The sequence below is a fragment of the Eleutherodactylus coqui genome, chromosome 7, assembly GCF_035609145.1.
Source record: "Eleutherodactylus coqui strain aEleCoq1 chromosome 7, aEleCoq1.hap1, whole genome shotgun sequence".
Lineage (NCBI taxonomy): Eukaryota > Metazoa > Chordata > Amphibia > Anura > Eleutherodactylidae > Eleutherodactylus > Eleutherodactylus coqui.
In genome coordinates this window covers 211,451,476-211,469,091 of record NC_089843.1, presented here as the reverse complement: position 1 = coordinate 211,469,091, position 17,616 = coordinate 211,451,476, and the positions used below count along the sequence as shown (strand labels likewise).

General features: G+C 44.1%; 1 protein-coding gene across 3 annotated transcripts in view; it reads left to right on the top strand.

Moving 5' to 3' along the window:
* The window catches only part of CHRNB3 (cholinergic receptor nicotinic beta 3 subunit), a 29,914-nt gene extending 15,278 nt beyond the window's left edge, over nucleotides 1-14,636 (top strand). The window contains exons 3-8 of one of the 3 annotated variants that reach the window (XM_066574923.1): nucleotides 789-940; nucleotides 5,494-5,538; nucleotides 7,659-7,768; nucleotides 8,663-9,176; nucleotides 9,327-9,545; nucleotides 14,316-14,636. In XM_066574923.1, the coding sequence (XP_066431020.1) occupies nucleotides 789-940; nucleotides 5,494-5,538; nucleotides 7,659-7,768; nucleotides 8,663-9,176; nucleotides 9,327-9,545; nucleotides 14,316-14,453 (1,178 nt within the window). In that variant the 3' untranslated portion in view covers nucleotides 14,454-14,636. Of the gene's footprint in view, nucleotides 1-788; nucleotides 941-5,493; nucleotides 5,539-7,658; nucleotides 7,769-8,662; nucleotides 9,546-14,315 lie in introns of all 3 variants that reach the window. The other 2 variants (XM_066574922.1, XM_066574924.1) reach the window with 2 other exon arrangements.
* Nucleotides 14,637-17,616: the final 2,980 nt, after the last annotated feature.

Here is a 17,616-nt window from a genome sequence, read left to right as displayed (position 1 = left end):
CAAACATTCAGCTTGTTAGCATTCTTTTTTTATTTTTTTTTACCATTTTACACGGCGTCGCAACTTTTTTGGAATTGGGGTTGTAGAAAATTCAATACTGCTGCAATAAATACATATTAAAATTTTATTTCAGAAACCCCTGCTCATAGATTTCAGCTGTGGATATGGCGTAACGAAGGAAAAGTGTCTGCTGCTGGCTGTGGGGCGTTCTCTCTGTTGATGAAGGTTCCAGGGGTGTCAGGCATTTAAGGCATATCCTGTTATGACATAAGATGGAAGGAGCCATTTATTGATGACCTATTTTATTAAACCCACAATATATACATACTAGAGATGAGCGAGCATACTCGCTAAGGGCAATTACTCGATCGAGCATTGTCCTTAGTGAGTACCTGCCCGCTCGGGAGCAAAGATTCGGCTGCTGTCGGCGGGCGGGGAGCTGCGGGGGAGAGGGGGGAGGAACGGAGGGGAGATCTCTCTCTCCCTCTCTCCCCCCAGCTCCCCCCTGCTTATGGCCACAACCCACCTGCCACCCGCGCCGGCACCTGAACCTTTGCTCCCGAGCGGGGAGATACTCGCTAAGGACAATGCTCGCTCGAGTAATTGTCCTTAGCGAGTATGCTCGCTCATCTCTAATACATACATATATACATATACAATATATACAGTTATTACATATGTACGTAGAATCCTATTTGCCATCATATGAACCCAAAGCCACAAAGCTTCTTTAAAAAACAATGTTGCAAATTTTTTGCTCATTTGGTATTTCATCTTTTTGTGTTTAGTATTTTGCGTTAACCATCCTCTGGCAGAAATAGAAGATGCTCTGCTGCGGAATCTTTTTATGGGGTACCAGAAATGGGTGAGACCTGTGCACAACCCTAATAAGACGATACAAGTCAACTTTGGCCTGAAGATCTCCCAGCTTGTGGATGTGGTAAGAGAGCATTACATGCCGGGGTCGGCTGTGGAAATACTACTAGACGTGCGTTGTTTTTTAATTGCGCACTTATAGGCCTCGGTCACACGACCGTTTTTTGGTCCGATCTGCAGATCTATAGACCACATGCATCCCAATGGGATCAGTCACATGTCCGCTTTTTATGCGGATGTGTGATCAATTATAGGACACAACGATTCGCAGAACGCGCCTATGTGCGTTCTGCGCATCGCTGTGTTCTATATATGCGCTCAACGGGGCCGGCGACAGCAGTGCCGACCCCATTGAGAACATATACTAATGATCGTTCTCCTCTGCCACAGCTGTTACAGCTGTGGCAGAGAAGAACGATGTCGCCCATTGAATTCAATGGAGCCGGTAATACAGCCGGCTACATTGAAAGCAATGGGCTGCTGGCGAGCGCGGGATGAATTTTCGGGAAGGGCTTAAAAATATAAGCCCTTCCCTGAAAAGCATCCTGAAAAGTGTAAAAAAGAAAAAATTATACTCACCTTTTCCCAGCAGCCGGAGTTCAGCCGCGTCCGGCCGGCAGTTCTCCTGAACTGCTCTGTGTAGTATTCAGCAGGCGGGGATTTAAAATCCCCGCCTGCTGAATGGGCTGCCTCTGGTTGGTCACAGCCCTCACCAATCAGAGGCAGCTCTCACTCACCCATTCATGAATTCATGAATGGGTGAGTGAGTGCTGCCTCTGATTGGCTGAGCGCAGGGACCAATCAGGGGCAGCTCTCAGCTGTCATTCAATAGCTGAGAGCTGCCCCTGATTGGTCCCTGCGCTCAGCCAATCAGAGGCAGCCCTCACCCATTCATGAATTCATGAATGGGTGAGAGCTGCCTCTGATTGGTGAGGGCTGTGACCAATCAGAGGCAGCCCATTCAGCAGGCGGGGATTTTAAATCCCCGCCTGCTGAATACTACACAGAGCAGTTCAGGAGAACTGCCGGCCGAACGCGGCTGAACTCCGGCTGCAGGAAAAAGGTGAGTATATTTTTATTTTTAATTTTTCACATTTCAGGATGCTTTTCAGGGAAGGGCTTATATTTTTGAGCCCTTCCCGAAAATTCATCCAGCGCTTGCCGGCAGCCCATTGCTTTCAATGGAGCCGGCTGTATTGCCGGCTCCATTGAATTCAATGTGCGAACAGCGCTCCTTTGATCGGGCCTGTTTCGCCGAAAACACTGCTAGCTTCAGATTTTTCAGCGAATTGTTGGCCCCGGTCACGCGATTTGCGGATGCGCATCCGTCATGCGATCCGCAAATCGCGTGAAAAAACGCCCGTCTGACCGAGGCCATAATCATTTGTTCGTGTGAACCTGTATGATAGAATTGGAAATCTGATGATTGGTGGATACGGGAAACGCTGTTTTGTGGTAAAATGCTTTTTATTAGCACATAATTGAAAGGAGGATTTAAGGATTAGGATATCATGGCTGCTTTGTTCCTACCTGTCCGCAGCTTATGTGATATTGCAGCTCTGCTCCATTGAAAATTAATTGGACTTAGGTGCCCTTCACACGAACATATGCGTATTTCCACATGCCTGAGTGCTTTTGCAGAATGAACAATTCTTTTTTGCGCACACATCGGCGTACTTTTTCTGCCCGCAACGCATGTTCAGCAAACAAAGACGCACCGATTGGAATGGCTAATTAATCTAACGACTTGTAGATGTGCTCTTTTTCCAGCGTATGACACATCTCATTGTGTATTACGCATGCATTTGCGCACCCCCATTGAATTCTATGGGGACTTTTAGTGCGCAAATGCAGTAGAGCATACTGCTAGCTTGTTTTGTACGGCCAAAATGCGTGCGCAAATAAGTTTATGTGAACCAACCCATTGAAATCAATGGGTTCTATTCTCTGGGGCTTGTTAATATGGACAAAAGCGCATTTTGAACACACAAATATGCTGCATTTTCGCACAGCTGAAATGCTTATGCCCACATATTTCACCTACTTCCATGTGCATTTGTGTGCAGTGACCTTTTTTCCCCACTTGTGTAGAGCTTGTTGACCACTGGACGCCTCTCCAATGCAATCAAAGAGATTTCGCCTAGGGAACAGTCTGGGAGGGGCGTATTATTGGGATGTGAGAAGCTAGATGGATGTATTACCGAATTGTCCGCCACTGGGCCGTTCTGACCAGACTGTTAGGGGGTGTTGGGATCAGTGGATGTGTGAGGGCACACAAGGTGACCGGGCTCAGGGCCCCCCCTACAGACCACCAGTAGAGAGATCGTCTGACCAGACTGTTTGGGGGTGTTGGGATCAGTGGATGTGTGAGGGCACACAAGGTGACCGGGCTCAGGACGTCCCCTACAGACCACCAGTAGAGAGATCGTCTGACCAGACTGTTAGGTGGTGTTGGGATCAGTGGATGTGTGAGGGAACACAAGGTGATCCCCGATATTAATCCCTTACATGCCGTGATCAGGCATGGAAAGGGTGCACCGAGGGACGGCGCTTCTTCTGTGATGTCATCGGCCCTCTGCCGTGCAATCGCAGAGGGCCGATGGGTTGCCCTGTCAACTGGACACCAAAGAATGCCATCCGGGCCTGCCATGGCCTGTGCTCACTATGCATAGCTGATTACTAATGAAGTACTGCAATGTATCAGTGCAATCATAACATCGCAGCTTCAACTTCCCTACAGGGACATAATAATGTTAAAAAAACCCGTAAAAAATAAAAAAATAAACTTTGTACACACTTTCCCCTCTTTGTTTAAATTGAAAACAGACATCTTTAGTATCTTTGCATCACATACAAATAATTGAACACTTTTTATCTTGCACGACAAACACTATAAAAAAGAAAAGCAGCTAAAATGCTTTTTTTTTTTCATTTCACCTCCCAAAAAACACGATAAAAGTCTTAAAAAAGCCATATGCACCCCAAAATGATAGCAATAAAAGCTATAGCTTGTCACACAAAAAATATATAAAGCTCAAAATTCAAAACCTATTTATGGTTTTTACTCCTGTGGTCTTGCATCATAAAGCTTTTTCATGTGATTCCTGACGTACTGGACTCTCTCCAAATATATGAAGTAAGCTTGGTTCTTTTCTCTAGGTAGTAAGCTTGGTTCTGGCGTTGTATCTATGTAATAGGATTACTCTGGTACTGTATTTATGTAGTAAACTTAGTTCTATTATAGTATCTGTGTTGGATGCTTGGTTCTGGTACCGTATCTACATAATGAGCTTAGTTCTGTTCTCATATCTCTGTAGTAAAACTGGTTCTGTTGCTGTGCATTTCTCCTCAAAGAAAGGACTTACTATGGGCCAAGCATGTATACGTATGAGAGAGTCAGGAGGAATGGGTGTCAGTCTAACAAGCATTGCACCGACAGCTAAAGGAAGTCTTAAATTGTGCAACATTAACCCAATATACTTTCAGCTCTAATACTTGTTCTCGCGCTGGACTGATGACGACGCATATGCCTGGCCGCTCAGTGTGTTGCAAGTGCATTGGAGTTGGAGCACATGACGTCTCCAGCGGGAAAGGGGTGTAGGCGTCACTAGAGAAAAAAAGGGGCGGTTTTTAGTACATTAGGCAGGTAGAGAACCCAGGGTGCTGGCCCAGGTGGACCGCCCATCGGATGGTCCTCGGCTTATTAGCATATGTCACGCCAGAAGCTTTTTGGAGGATATCTTGCCATGGAAGACATATCTAAAAAAGCTAACGCTGATGCTGCATTCTTCATGCTGTCGCACATTTGAACATATTTTGGGTTAACCCTTTCCAATCCACTGTCTGACCTCTGAAGACATTATAATTTAAGGCTGTACAGCTCCGGTGTTGGAAGACGTCCGTCAGGGTTCTCTTACTGTATATTGCCAGCCTCTCTGCTGTCGGAGCCTATCCAACATGTCACCTCATGCAGTACTGGCTTTAGCCAGCAGATAGCGCCGTTGTATAACGGCAGAAAAATAGTAAGACCTCTAGGAAAACCAGGATACAAATTGGATTGGAAAGGGTTAACATTGCAAATGTAGGTGTTAGACTTCCTTTAAGGCGTATGGGTAGCAGCTTTAACCCGACTCACCATGAGCTCTACATGTGCCGAGGGCAGCGGAAACTCTAGATAAGGACCGAATAAGACCTGCATGTTCCCCAGGTACAATGTATGATACAACAGCGGCTCCAACCTATTATATGCATTCATATTCCGTACAGACATATATTGAGGTGGAAATGCGAAGCTAAAAAAAAAACTGTAAGGCAAAGTAAAATAGGTCATAAAATCCACAGACCTCATTTCTATGGATCCTGATTTGCTAAGAAGGATGGCATGGCAGAAATGAATGATACGCCAATATATCCAATGCGCCTGTATGCAGCTGCTGTGGCTTCTATTGCCCTCTGGTGAATGATAAATTCCAGAGAGTACTTGGCAGTGGGGAGAGGCTTTTGCAGAAATGACTTAATAGGTTGCTGCATTTCTGACAGTAAGACTCGCAATTAGTATGAAATACTTTTCACTATTTTTACTGAATTAACACAGATTTTCTTTCATGTTTCTGTCAGGATGAAAAAAAGCAATTGATGACCACAAACGTGTGGCTGAGACAGGTAAAGGGATTCTGTGTACATAGACCTTACCAAATTCACTAAGGTACAATCTTTATTAGACCTCTTGTAGTAGGAGGAGCTGCATCACTACGCAACAAAGAAGATGTCTTAGAAATCATACAGCTGCTCAGCTGACTCTTAAGAGGCTTTTCCATCCCCAGACTATCCAGATACTTCCCAGATTGTTTTAGGTTCCCTTCTCCTGGAGGATGCCTGAGCAATAAAGTTCCTAGTGATCTAAGTTCAGGTGTTACAATATCTGCTTGACTCACAGTTTGACCCTTTGCTTATGTGCCCAGCTTTCCTGAAATCTACTTGTCCTGACCTCAGCCTGATTCTTCAATTTGCCTAACTGCTGCCTGCTTTGACCTTCTGCCTGTTTATCGTACTGCATAAACTCCGAATGTCCTGACATCAGCCTGTTATATTGACTACGTCCTTGCTTGTTCCTTTGGTATAATGCTTCAGTGCCTTTGAGCTACCCAGGTTGGCTATCACTATACTGAATTACTGCTGTACAAGCGATCTGGTTCCCTGCAGTGAAGGCCATATCCATCAAAAGGGGTTACAGCTGAGTCTGTTATAAAATAACAAAGAGACTATTACTCACCTGTCTTCAGCCCCCCAGGACACGGCTGAGTAGCTCTGTGCAGCTGTGTCTGGCAGAAGTCAGGTGACTGCTGCAGCCAATCAGGGACCAGGAGTTCTGTACAGTGACGCTGCAGCCTCTGATTGGTCACAGTGGTCACCTGACTTATGCTGGACATATACGCCTGGAGCCATGGCCACGGGAGCTGCTCAGCTGTGTCCTGGACGGCTGAAGACAGGTGAGCATATTCTCTTTCTCTATTACGTAACAGGCCCAGCTGTTACAATTTTTTTTGTAGTGACGCAATCCCTTTAAAGAGTTAAAATAAAGGTATATCTTAGTGCAGCCCTCAGAAATAGCCCTCGGTTAAATCAGTTAGGCCATATTCACATGAGCGATAGTCCCAATATGGGCAGAACTTGTATTGAAAAATAACCCATTCATTTAAATGGGTTGATGTACACAAGCAATTTTTCGTTTGGACCGTTGGTCCAAGTTTGAAAACTTTCTGCCTGTTCAATTCTGTGCAAGTCTCGCACCAGAGTCGGACATGTAATGTGCGGGGTCCTGCACATCGCACAGCACAGGAACAGGATGGCCGTAGGCTGTGTGATGTGAGTTTCACCTAAGAATGTTGGGTGCAATGTGCTCTTGGCCATGTGAATACCACCTAACTGACAAAGTGGGTCTACACCACTGCGTGACAATACTCACTGCCACTCCCATTCCACCACTTCCCGGGTCCCCTGTTGGTCTCTACACTCCTTGGTCACTCTCAACAGAGACGTGACCACTTCAGCCACTGGGTGTAGCATGACATCATTGCGGCACCGCTAACATGACTATTGGTGAGTGGCATACCAATTTTTTTCCTCCCTCTTAGTAAATCAAGCGATTCTTTTAGAGGCATCTCTAAAAAGGTGCTATATCAGCATGCCAGTAGTTTAATAACCTCAATAATTATATGTCTACATTGCATATCTACAAATATCTGAAGGGTTGCCACAGTGCAGAGGGATCAGCCCTATTCTCATCTGCACAAGGAAAGACTAGAAGCAATGGGATGAAACTAAAAGGGAGGAGACACAGATTAGATATTAGACAGTGAGGGGGATCCATGAGTGGAACAGGTTACCACAGGAGGTGGTGAATTTTCCTTCAAACAAAGGCTGGACAGATATCTGTCTGGGATGATTTAGTGATCCTGCGCTATTTAGTTCTATCATAAGATGGAGCCGCTCCGACACGAATGGAGCAGGAAAGCTGAACCCCGGATGCAGGTGTAATTTTGGATGAAAACTAAACATTGATGATTAATTAGCATACGGGAGATGATATAAAACTACTGGATCAAGCAAGCAGGTTCCAGTTTCCTTCCTGCCGGTGACCCATGGAAGCAGCAGTTCTCAGTTTAGTAGTGTACGCCGGTACCTCTTGTTATGTGATAGTATAGGTTGAAGTTATATTCCAGGATATCCTAAACGATTTATTATTGTGTTGCTGATGTTTATTACTTTTGCCTTTGCCATAGGAATGGGTTGATTTAAAATTACGATGGAATCCTAAAGACTACGGGGGAATTACTTACATCAGAGTTCCTTCTGAAACCTTGTGGCTTCCTGATATTGTTCTGTTTGAAAAGTAAGAATAAATGACATAATATACTCCCCCTCCTCCCTCTCTCCTCTGCACCACTGACTGAAAAGTGGCAGCTGCAAATTCAGTATTCCCGACCCCACTTCAAACGGCTGTAACTGGGTTGTGTAAGGGCTACCAACATGGTTTTGGTGTCATTTGAAAGCCAACAATCTTGACAGAAAAAGTGCTATGGCCATTAAATATAGAATGAGCTCTGTTCATCCCAAACTGTAATATCCTTTCCTGTACAACGACCAGAGCTCGTCCTAAAATATAGGGGGTGGGGGGGGGGGAGTTGACACCTTACCTTATGCATTAGAAAAGCTCATTTTCTGTATACATTCCTGGCATATTTAATGTCCAGATCTCATTTGTGATTAGTTGTAAAGCACAACAGTATCTCTTTGCTTTAACACTTTGTGTCTTTACACCATCTATTTTGAAACATGCTTCCTTACTTGGGGGACTTTTACACGGGACGACTGTGGGGGCAATTAAGCATCTGACTGTTGTCCCAATGACTATCACTCTCATGCTTTCATATAGGAACAATGTTCGCTCACTCAATGGAGGCGGAGGTAGCTGGAAATCTCTTCCAGTCACCCACTTCCATGCACAGTAAACAGGCAGTTGTTCGAGGATGGACTACCTGTTTGAACAGGCTGACAGTTGCTTAGTCTTTAGATGAGCTAAAAACTAAGAAGCTCCAAGAAGTGAGCGACTCTCACTCACTTGCTCTGTCCGGTCCCTTGTTTACTATACACAGGACAACAGTCACCCGTAATCGCTCTTTTGAGCCATTGCTTGGACGACTATCGGCCCGTGTAAAGTACCTATAATTTGAGGAACCTACTTTATCGAATGTTTGGCTTATTTGTTGGCTTGACTGTTTTTCAGTGCAGATGGACGATTTGAGGGCTCTCTGATGACGAAGGCAATAATCAAGTATGACGGGACGGTCACATGGACTCCACCAGCAAGCTATAAAAGTTCCTGCACTATGGATGTCACTTTCTTTCCATTTGACCGCCAAAACTGCTCCATGAAATTTGGATCATGGACTTACGACGGCAACATGGTGGATCTCATTCTCATAGACACAAATGTAGACAGAAAGGACTTTTTTGATAATGGAGAGTGGGATATCCTAAATGCCACCGGTCTCAAAGGGATGAGGAACGATGGGATTTACTCCTATCCATACATCACATATTCTTTTGTTTTGAGACGGTTGCCACTTTTCTACACGTTATTCCTTATCGTTCCTTGCTTGGGACTGTCATTCCTAACTGTCCTCGTGTTCTACCTTCCTTCCGATGAAGGAGAAAAATTATCCCTCTCCACTTCTGTCTTGGTGTCACTTACGGTCTTCCTTCTCGTTATTGAAGAGATTATTCCCTCCTCCTCTAAGGTGATTCCCCTGATAGGAGAATATCTCCTATTTATTATGATATTTGTCACATTGTCAATAATCGTAACCGTTTTTGTTATTAATGTCCACCACCGCTCCTCTGCAACCTACCATCCAATGGCGCCATGGGTAAAAGGACTTTTCTTGCAGAAGCTTCCGAGACTGTTATGTATGAAGGGGCATGTCGATCGATTCTCCTTTCTGGATTCAGAAACTACTGTGCCAGCTGCCAAAGCAAAGATATCTGGTAAAAGGAAACACATTCAAGCGAATGACGGAGAAAGGATTCTGATTGCTTTCCTAGAAAAGGCATCGGATTCTATCAAATATATTTCAACTCATGTCAAAAAGGAGCATTTTATCAGACAGGTAAGTGTGTATAGTGGATTTTGCGTTGTGTCAATAATCCATGCTGCCACGCCGAGACTGACTTGGGCTTTAACTCCTTAAGAACACCGCCTATTTAGACCGTAAGGACGCAACTATTTTGGGGGGGATTTTTTTAAAAAACCATAATTTTTTAACATTTTTCTATTAACCCCTTAGTGACGGCTCCATAGTGTTTTTACGTTCCGCCGTTGCAGTATGTGTATGGAGGGAGATAGTGCCGCTGTCTCCCTCCACACAGTGCGGGTGTCAGCTGTTTATTACAGCTGACACCCGCGGGCAATAGTTACAATCGGCCACGCGGCTGATCGCGGCTATTAACCCTTTAAATGCCGCTGTCAATTCTGAAAGGCCTTATGGCTATCTTGGCAGACAGCCCATCAGGCCATCCCCGTGGGGTGGCTTAGTAGCCTGCCTGTCAGAATGCAGTATGATGTAATGCTAAAACATCGCTAGTTACAGTCCCCTAGGAGGACTAAAAGAAAGTGTAAATATAAGAACAATAAAGTTTTACTAATTATTAAAAAAAAAATAAAAAAAAGTTTTAAAAAAAACCTTCGCCACATTTGCAATAAAAAAAAATATTGAAATAATAAACCAAAAATACGTATTTGGTATCGTTGCGTCCGTAAAAGTCCAATCTATCAAAGTATTGCATTATTTATCACACGCGGTGAACATCATCCGAAAAAAAAAATAAAGAATGCCAGAAATGCACTTTTTTGGTCACCCTATCTCCGAGAAAAAATGTCATAAAAAGCAATCAAAAAGTCAATTGCTTGCAAAAATGGTACCAACGGAAACGACAGTACGTACCACGCAAACTTAGCCCTCACTCAACTATGCCGACGGAAAAATAAAAAAGTTATTGTGCACTGAAAATGGACAGAAAATTTTTTAACAAATTAAATACAAAAAAAAAAACTATACAAGTTTGGTATCGTAGTAATCGCACTGACCCGTAGAATAAAGTTATCATGTCATTTTTGTTGCAGTTTGTGCGCCGTAAGAAACAAGACGCACGGAAAGATGGCGTTTTTTTTCCATTTCTCTCCACTTCGAATTTTTTTAAAGTTTTTCAGTACATTATATAGTACCATTGAAAACTACAACTCGTCCCGCAAAAAACAAGCCCTCATACAGCGACGTTGATGGATAAATAAAGGAGTTACGATTTTTTTTAAAAGGGGAGAGGAAAAAACGAAAATGGAAAAAAGCAAAAAAGCTCTGTCACTAAGGGGTTAACATGTTCAGATCCTACAACAATATGATGGCGTAGTTTTTGCGTGGCAAGTTATAGTTTTTATTAGTACCATTTTTTGGTATTATATAACTTTTATTAATTTTCTTGGAGGTCAGTGAGAAAAAAAAACTTTTTTTTGCAACGTAGGGGAGTATTTGCGCACGAAAGATTTGCAATATACAAAGAATAGGGCCCATTGATTTCATTGGGTCCCTTCGCAGGCGCATATTTTCTTGTACAGTAAAGTACAGTAAAATACACCGAAGCATTAAACACTGCACTTATGCGTGCGCAAATACGGTGTGCCCGTGTGATGCTGGCGTTCCGCTAGAGCTACATGGCAACTTTGGTCATGCAACATGTAGTTGCTAAAAAAAGTGTGATTTATATGTGACTTAGGCCGGGCTCACAAGTACATTAATTTTCGCTGTTTTTTTTGCGCTCACATCGGCGTATATTACCGTACTTTTACCATGCGCAAGGCATGTGTGTTTGCACACGCTGAATGAAATGTCTAATTAGTCTAATGAGTTGCAGAGGTGTTTTTTTTTTATATACCTGCGCAATTACGTAGTGTTTCACGCATCTCCTAGCATATTCTGCATGCATTTGCGCATCGCCATTAACTTCTATGGGGACTTTTGGTGTGCAGAATAGAGGAATATAGAGCATGCTGCGTTTTCTTTTGTGTGACCGAAATGCGCAGAAAAATACACGAATGTGAACGAACCCAATTAAATCAATAGGTCCCTCTTCGCTGCGCGTGCAAATTTCACATACGCAAATATGGTGGAGTGAATACGGCCCAAGACTTCTGTTCTCTTGCAGAGAGAGAGAATGAAAGAAGTGACACCTTCCACGCATTTTTCAGGACTGCTTCTGATCCAGACAGCAGATCCACGAACCTGTATAACAAAAAGCAAACTGTGTCATTACAGATATAACTGAAAAAGCAAAAAAAAAAGTTTTCGAGACGCCCAGTGATAATGTACATTTATGGCTTGATAGCAAAATGTATCCAAGAAGCTAATATTTTGTATGACAGCGCTCCCTTCTGGTAGAACATGAGTTTCTATACTCTACCGCTCCATCTCTGACCTCGAAAAATGTGCAGAGGCTATGCGAAATATGGTAAAAAGCATAAATGTCCTGCTGTGGTCCTTGCCACCCTCGGACTCACCTCTTGTGGTCATGTGTCGTTCATGTAACCGCTGCAGCCATTCCATGTCATCGACAGCAACGGACTACTGAGGCTAGTGATTTTCTGCTTCTCCTAGTATTCACAGCCCTGGTTCTCTTCGCCAATGGTCTCACCAGCACTTTTGGGTTCATGGTCCCAAGAGTAATGTCCTACCCAGCTTGACTGATGAAGGGGGTCCACCTCGAAACGCGTATCTTAATTAATAATATTACATCATACCATCTTACTACCTTTATTGTAGAGAGGCGCCAAGATTTCTTGGTCCTTACACATTAGGTTGCGGCAGTCCCATGAAGGATGAACCCCATGCGACCGCTGCAGGAGCTGTTAGAGTGGCAGCACTGGGTCAATGGGATATCTAAAACATGAGCCATATGAAACTAAGAAAATAATCTGAGGGATTCCCCAGCCTTTATCAATCCACTGCCTATCCTCAGGATAGGCCATCAACATCTGATCAGCCTATTTGCATCCCGGTCAATCAAGGTTTCCAAGGGCGGGTGTGAACGCCGGACCCTCTTCAATGTCTACATCTAAGCATGATCGTTTTTGCCAAATCATCAATAGCTGCTGTTCTGAAAACTACAGCCTGGTCCCATTGTACAGCAAGTCTGAAGTACTCAGGAGGGCCGCCATATATAATACAGCCTTCTGAACACTGTGTGCTCAGATGTAGACATGAAGAGACTCCGATGCTCATATGAGGGCTGATTGGCCGGGGATCCTGGGCAGCGGACCCCAACGATCAGATGTTGATGGCCTATCCTCAGGATAAGCCATCGGTTTTTAACCCCTTAGAGACCAGCCTATTTTGTCCCTCAAAAGGGGTAATGTCAGTAGAAAAAAAATAATTCTAGACTTACCTATTCCTCCCCGTCAGTCTTCTTACTTGCCGAATTCAGCTGTCTCCTGCAGTTCCCCGGGTCACCTCACCTCCAGCCGGCCGGATCCTCTTCTTCCTGTGACGAAGTGTACATTGCTGTCATTCTCCTTCCTACAGGGCAATGTTCGCTATGGCACTAGTGACGTAGCGTTCACAGCCTAGTAGGGAATGTGCGCTGTCTCGCCACAATAGAATATGAACACTTGCGGCGAGACATCGCGCATACGCAGTCTCAGCAATAGCTCGGCATTACTTCCTAGGCAGGGAACGCTATGTCACTAGTCACATAACCTACACTGACCTGCCGGAGGAAGAATGCTGAGAATGGCTGCTCGACAACAAGGATAAGTGGATCCGGCCGATTTGCGGAGAGGTGACCAGGGGGGGGTGCAGGAGCTAGGGGAAGATCGGTGAGGAGAAGATGCAGTAAGAAGACTGACGAGGGAGGAAGGGGTAAGTATTAATTTTTTTTTTCTAATGACAAATCCCCTTTCCAGATTACAACAGCAGCCTATTAGACTCTGCTAGAAGCTGAGTTACATAGCAAACATGGATGCAACTTTTACAGGGGGTAGACCTACTTTAAAAGCCCTAAAATAAGCCCTAGGTTTCATTTAAAAAAATTACATCACCTAAGAGGCGCTGTCAGCTCCGCCGCACATTTCCTCTTTAGCTCCGGCAGACTTGCTTGTAGTTTTCAGCAAGCGCTTCCTGGTTTGGAGGTTTAAAATCCCCGCCTCCAGGAAGCACTGGATGTGATTGGTTCTTGAGTGCAATGGCTCAGCCAATCACTGCAGCGCTCGATGAACCAATCACAGCAATTCAATGCGATGGCTGTGATTGGTTTATCAAGCGCTGTCTCTGATTGACTGAGTCGGGGCACTTGAGAACCAATCACATCCAGCGCTTCCTAAAGGCGGGACTTTAAACCTCCAAAACAGGAAGCGCTTGCTGAAAACTACAAGCAAGTCTGCTGGAGCTGCAGTGAAGACGCACGGCGGAGTTGACTGCACCTCTTAGGGGATGTAATATATATATTTTTTATGCAGCTGGGGCTTATTATAGGGTTTTTACAGTAGGACTTCCTACTGCAAAAGTTGCATTGCAGCACACAAAAACTGTTTTCGCATGATGCGATGCAACAGAAAGGAAGGCTCCATAGGGAAACATGGGCTACAAAACTTCGCAAATCACGACAATATTTGACAACCCTCAATTTTTTTAATCTCACAATGTACCAGCCTACAAAACATCACTAATGTGAGGGAACCCATTGGAAAGCATGGGCTTCACATACATGCGATTTGTAGCGCTGTCGCATCACGAGAAAGTCGCACAATTTTGTCGCCCATGTGAAAGCGGCCTAAAACTCCATTTATTAATGACCAGGGATCACCTCACTACTTTACATTTCTTTTATTGCAGGTTGTACAGGACTGGAAATTTGTGGCTCAGGTTCTTGATCGAATCTTTCTCTGGCTCTTCCTCACCGTCTCCATCTCAGGATCGGTTTTAATTTTCACCCCTGCACTACGGATGTGGCTGAACAGCTACAATGTCTAACCCAGTCACATCTACCTATATACTTCAGACTACTCCAGGCAGATCACTGCTGACAGCTCTGGCCATGACATGTCAACTTCACTTTGTAGAAATGTTCTGTTATACTCAGCTAGTCCTGCTTTCTTCACAGACCCGCTGTCCAATAAATGGATGTCTCAGTGTAAATCACTACAGGCAGGTGCTCCTTCCAGTCGCAGCATCCCTCTGTTCATTTTATTGTTGTTTTTGTGTATTTTGTGTCTGGACTAGAGATGAGCGAGCATACTCGCTAAGGACAATTGCTCGATTGAGCATTGCCCTTAGCGAGTACCTGCCCACTCGGGAGCAAATATTTGGCTGCCGGCGGGGAAGAGCAGGGAGAAACGGAGGGGGAGATCTCTCCCTCCCTCTCTCCCCCACCGCTCATGGCCGCAACTCACCTCTCACTCGCGCCGGCACCCGAACCTTTTCATCCGAGCGGGGAGATACTCGCTAAGGACAAGGCTCGATCGAGCAATTGTCCTTAGCGAGTATGCTCGCTCATCTCTAGTCTGGACTCTAGTTATCATGTTTCAGACAATTGTACATAGATAGAGAACAATCACTGCATGGCCATAGAAAGGGAATAACTAAACTGAGACTAAAATACTGGGGAAACCCTAAGACTTTACTTTTTTGGAAATGTATTTTATAAAACTGAGCAGATAGAATAGACAATACAAAAAATACACGCACCAATCTTCACAGAGAAGCCATGGTTGCCAGTAAAGCAATACCAAGCTGCGTGCAAATGAAATATAGAGCTCAAAGAATGTAGCCCTAACCTGTACAGTGGGACCAGAAGTTTAAGCTACTCCAAAAGAAACAACTGGCAATTGCCTCCGCCATGGTAACACACTCAGGGTTTACCCCCTGTGCATTATCATGTGGGGCCATGGCTATGCACTGGTGTGGTTAGGTAAGTGAGGAGAGTTCTGTCATTCCACGGGGAAGCCATGCCCCCTTTAGGGGTGTTTTTGTGCAGGTTATTAAACCCGGTATACCAGTGATCCCTATCCACACTGCCAGTCCACTATTAGGGCTGGCCATGTTTTGTTATTTTTATTGTATTCTAGTCATACTTACTGTCAGTGATTGAACCCGGGGCCTCCTGTGCTCCGGTCAGCAGCTTTCTCCACTGAGCTATCCAGCCCTTATACATTTCCCTTTCTGAAACTTAGCCTTGTCCCTGTGCCCCTGATCCAGTCTCTGTATAAGCTCTCCCCTAGCTGTTAATTGGACTACTTATAAAAGCCTCCAGTATCTTGAATGATTATTGTGCTCCCAGCCTTAATCAAGCTCCAGTTCCTCCTGCTCCTCTACAATTCTACTGAGACCATCTGATACTGACTCCTGGCTTCCCTTCTGACTATGCTACTAGCCTGCATAGTACTGCATAGCACCCATACTGCAACTGAGACCGTCTGATACCGTTCCCTGGCTTCCCCCTGACTACTCTCAGGACCTACACAGTAACTACAGCTGTAGCTCCAAACTTAGCGCCAGTAAACGCTACACTAACCTCTGTTTTTTGAAGAGTATTAGACCTAGCTAGCCTCATGCCTTAGTTCATCTATAGGGCTTTGTAGGGCTTAATTATGTACTTTGCTGGGTTAAACTCTGACCTTTTCATTTAGCTCCTGATGATCCAGCATGTCCTGCGGGGGAAAAGCACCTTCTCCTGTTCTTAATATTGGAAGTCATTCTGGTAATATTATCAGTGCCACCATCCCTGTGGTCCCAATATTTTGGATATATTCATGCATGAAGGAGTTCCCATGCATTTTTATACCCTATTGAATGCCTTTGAAGTTTTTTTTCTTCAACATCTGGCATGAAGGACATAGCTAAGGAGTGTGGTCCTATATGGTGTTAGGATTTGGTTTCTTATGTATCTGCTCCTATTTAGGGATATTACATTTGAGAAGAGCTTTATCCCCATGCCAATTTGAAAGCTTCACACAACTGAACCAGGCAATACATTCATGTTGCAAATTTCCAATTCAACAAATCCCACAGGGGTAAAGGCAAGATTTTGAAAGGGAAGGCTGAAACATTGGTCCTTGTGTGGCTCAGTTGCTGACTAACTACTGAAAAACCAGGTTAATATCTAATAATTCTGGTGGTCTTGGATAGTACAGGGGTCAGTACAGGTGGTTTAGGGTACAAAAATATAGCTATAAATAAATCTTATTTAATCAAAGAAATTACAAATTTCATTATGGCGATCAGATAGAGAGCTCCAAATCTCCTGTTCCCCTTTATACAATATAATTACATTTTTAAAAAATTTTGTTTGTAGCCACCACTAGGGGGAGCTCACTACATAGGGATTTAGGCAGTTTGAACTGTATAATAAATCTATATGCAATATGCAGTAGAAAGAACACTATCACTTCCAGGCACTAGCAAACCAGCCCTCTAAAGTCCCCAAGTTCCAAAAGCGATCTGGTGACCTGTGCTGTGGTGGCTGGTGACCATATGGTCCAATGGAATACAGTGCATTTATTATCCTGTTTATAGACCCATCTTAAAATGACAGCCAACTCTGAGCAGAGTAGATGTGATTACAGAAGCTGTAACAAAGTAAACACATCATTAACTCCAGCGGCATGTCTATGTGAGTCTCTGCTTCTGTCCATCTTCTTCCCACCTCCCCACTCTCCATAGACTACTATGGTCAGCATAAGTCATGGCAATTCTCAACTTTCTGTTATTAGTCTTATTATCTCTGCTACTAGATACGAGTATGTATGTATACACACACAATACATAGAGTATGCACACATATATAAATACATGTATGTACTGTAGATAAAAGCTCTACTCACATCTGCGTTGGAGGCTCTGTTCTGAGCCTCCAGTGCAGATCCGGCACTAAATACTATTTGGTCAGGGATATTACCAGGTGGCCCTTCTTTTGCTTTATCCAGCGCACTATCTTTAATGCTCAGTTTTCTCTGAGCTGGTGGGAGAAGCCTGCTGCTATGCTGTGTTGTGTTGCCTGTGCACACAGAAAACAGAAGATTCTGCTCCTTAACTGTCAGCAACACACACAAAGACATAACATCACGGAGAACAATAGTGAATTACTGAGAAAAGTAGATGTTATTACAGAAGCTGTAACAAAGTAAATAACACATCA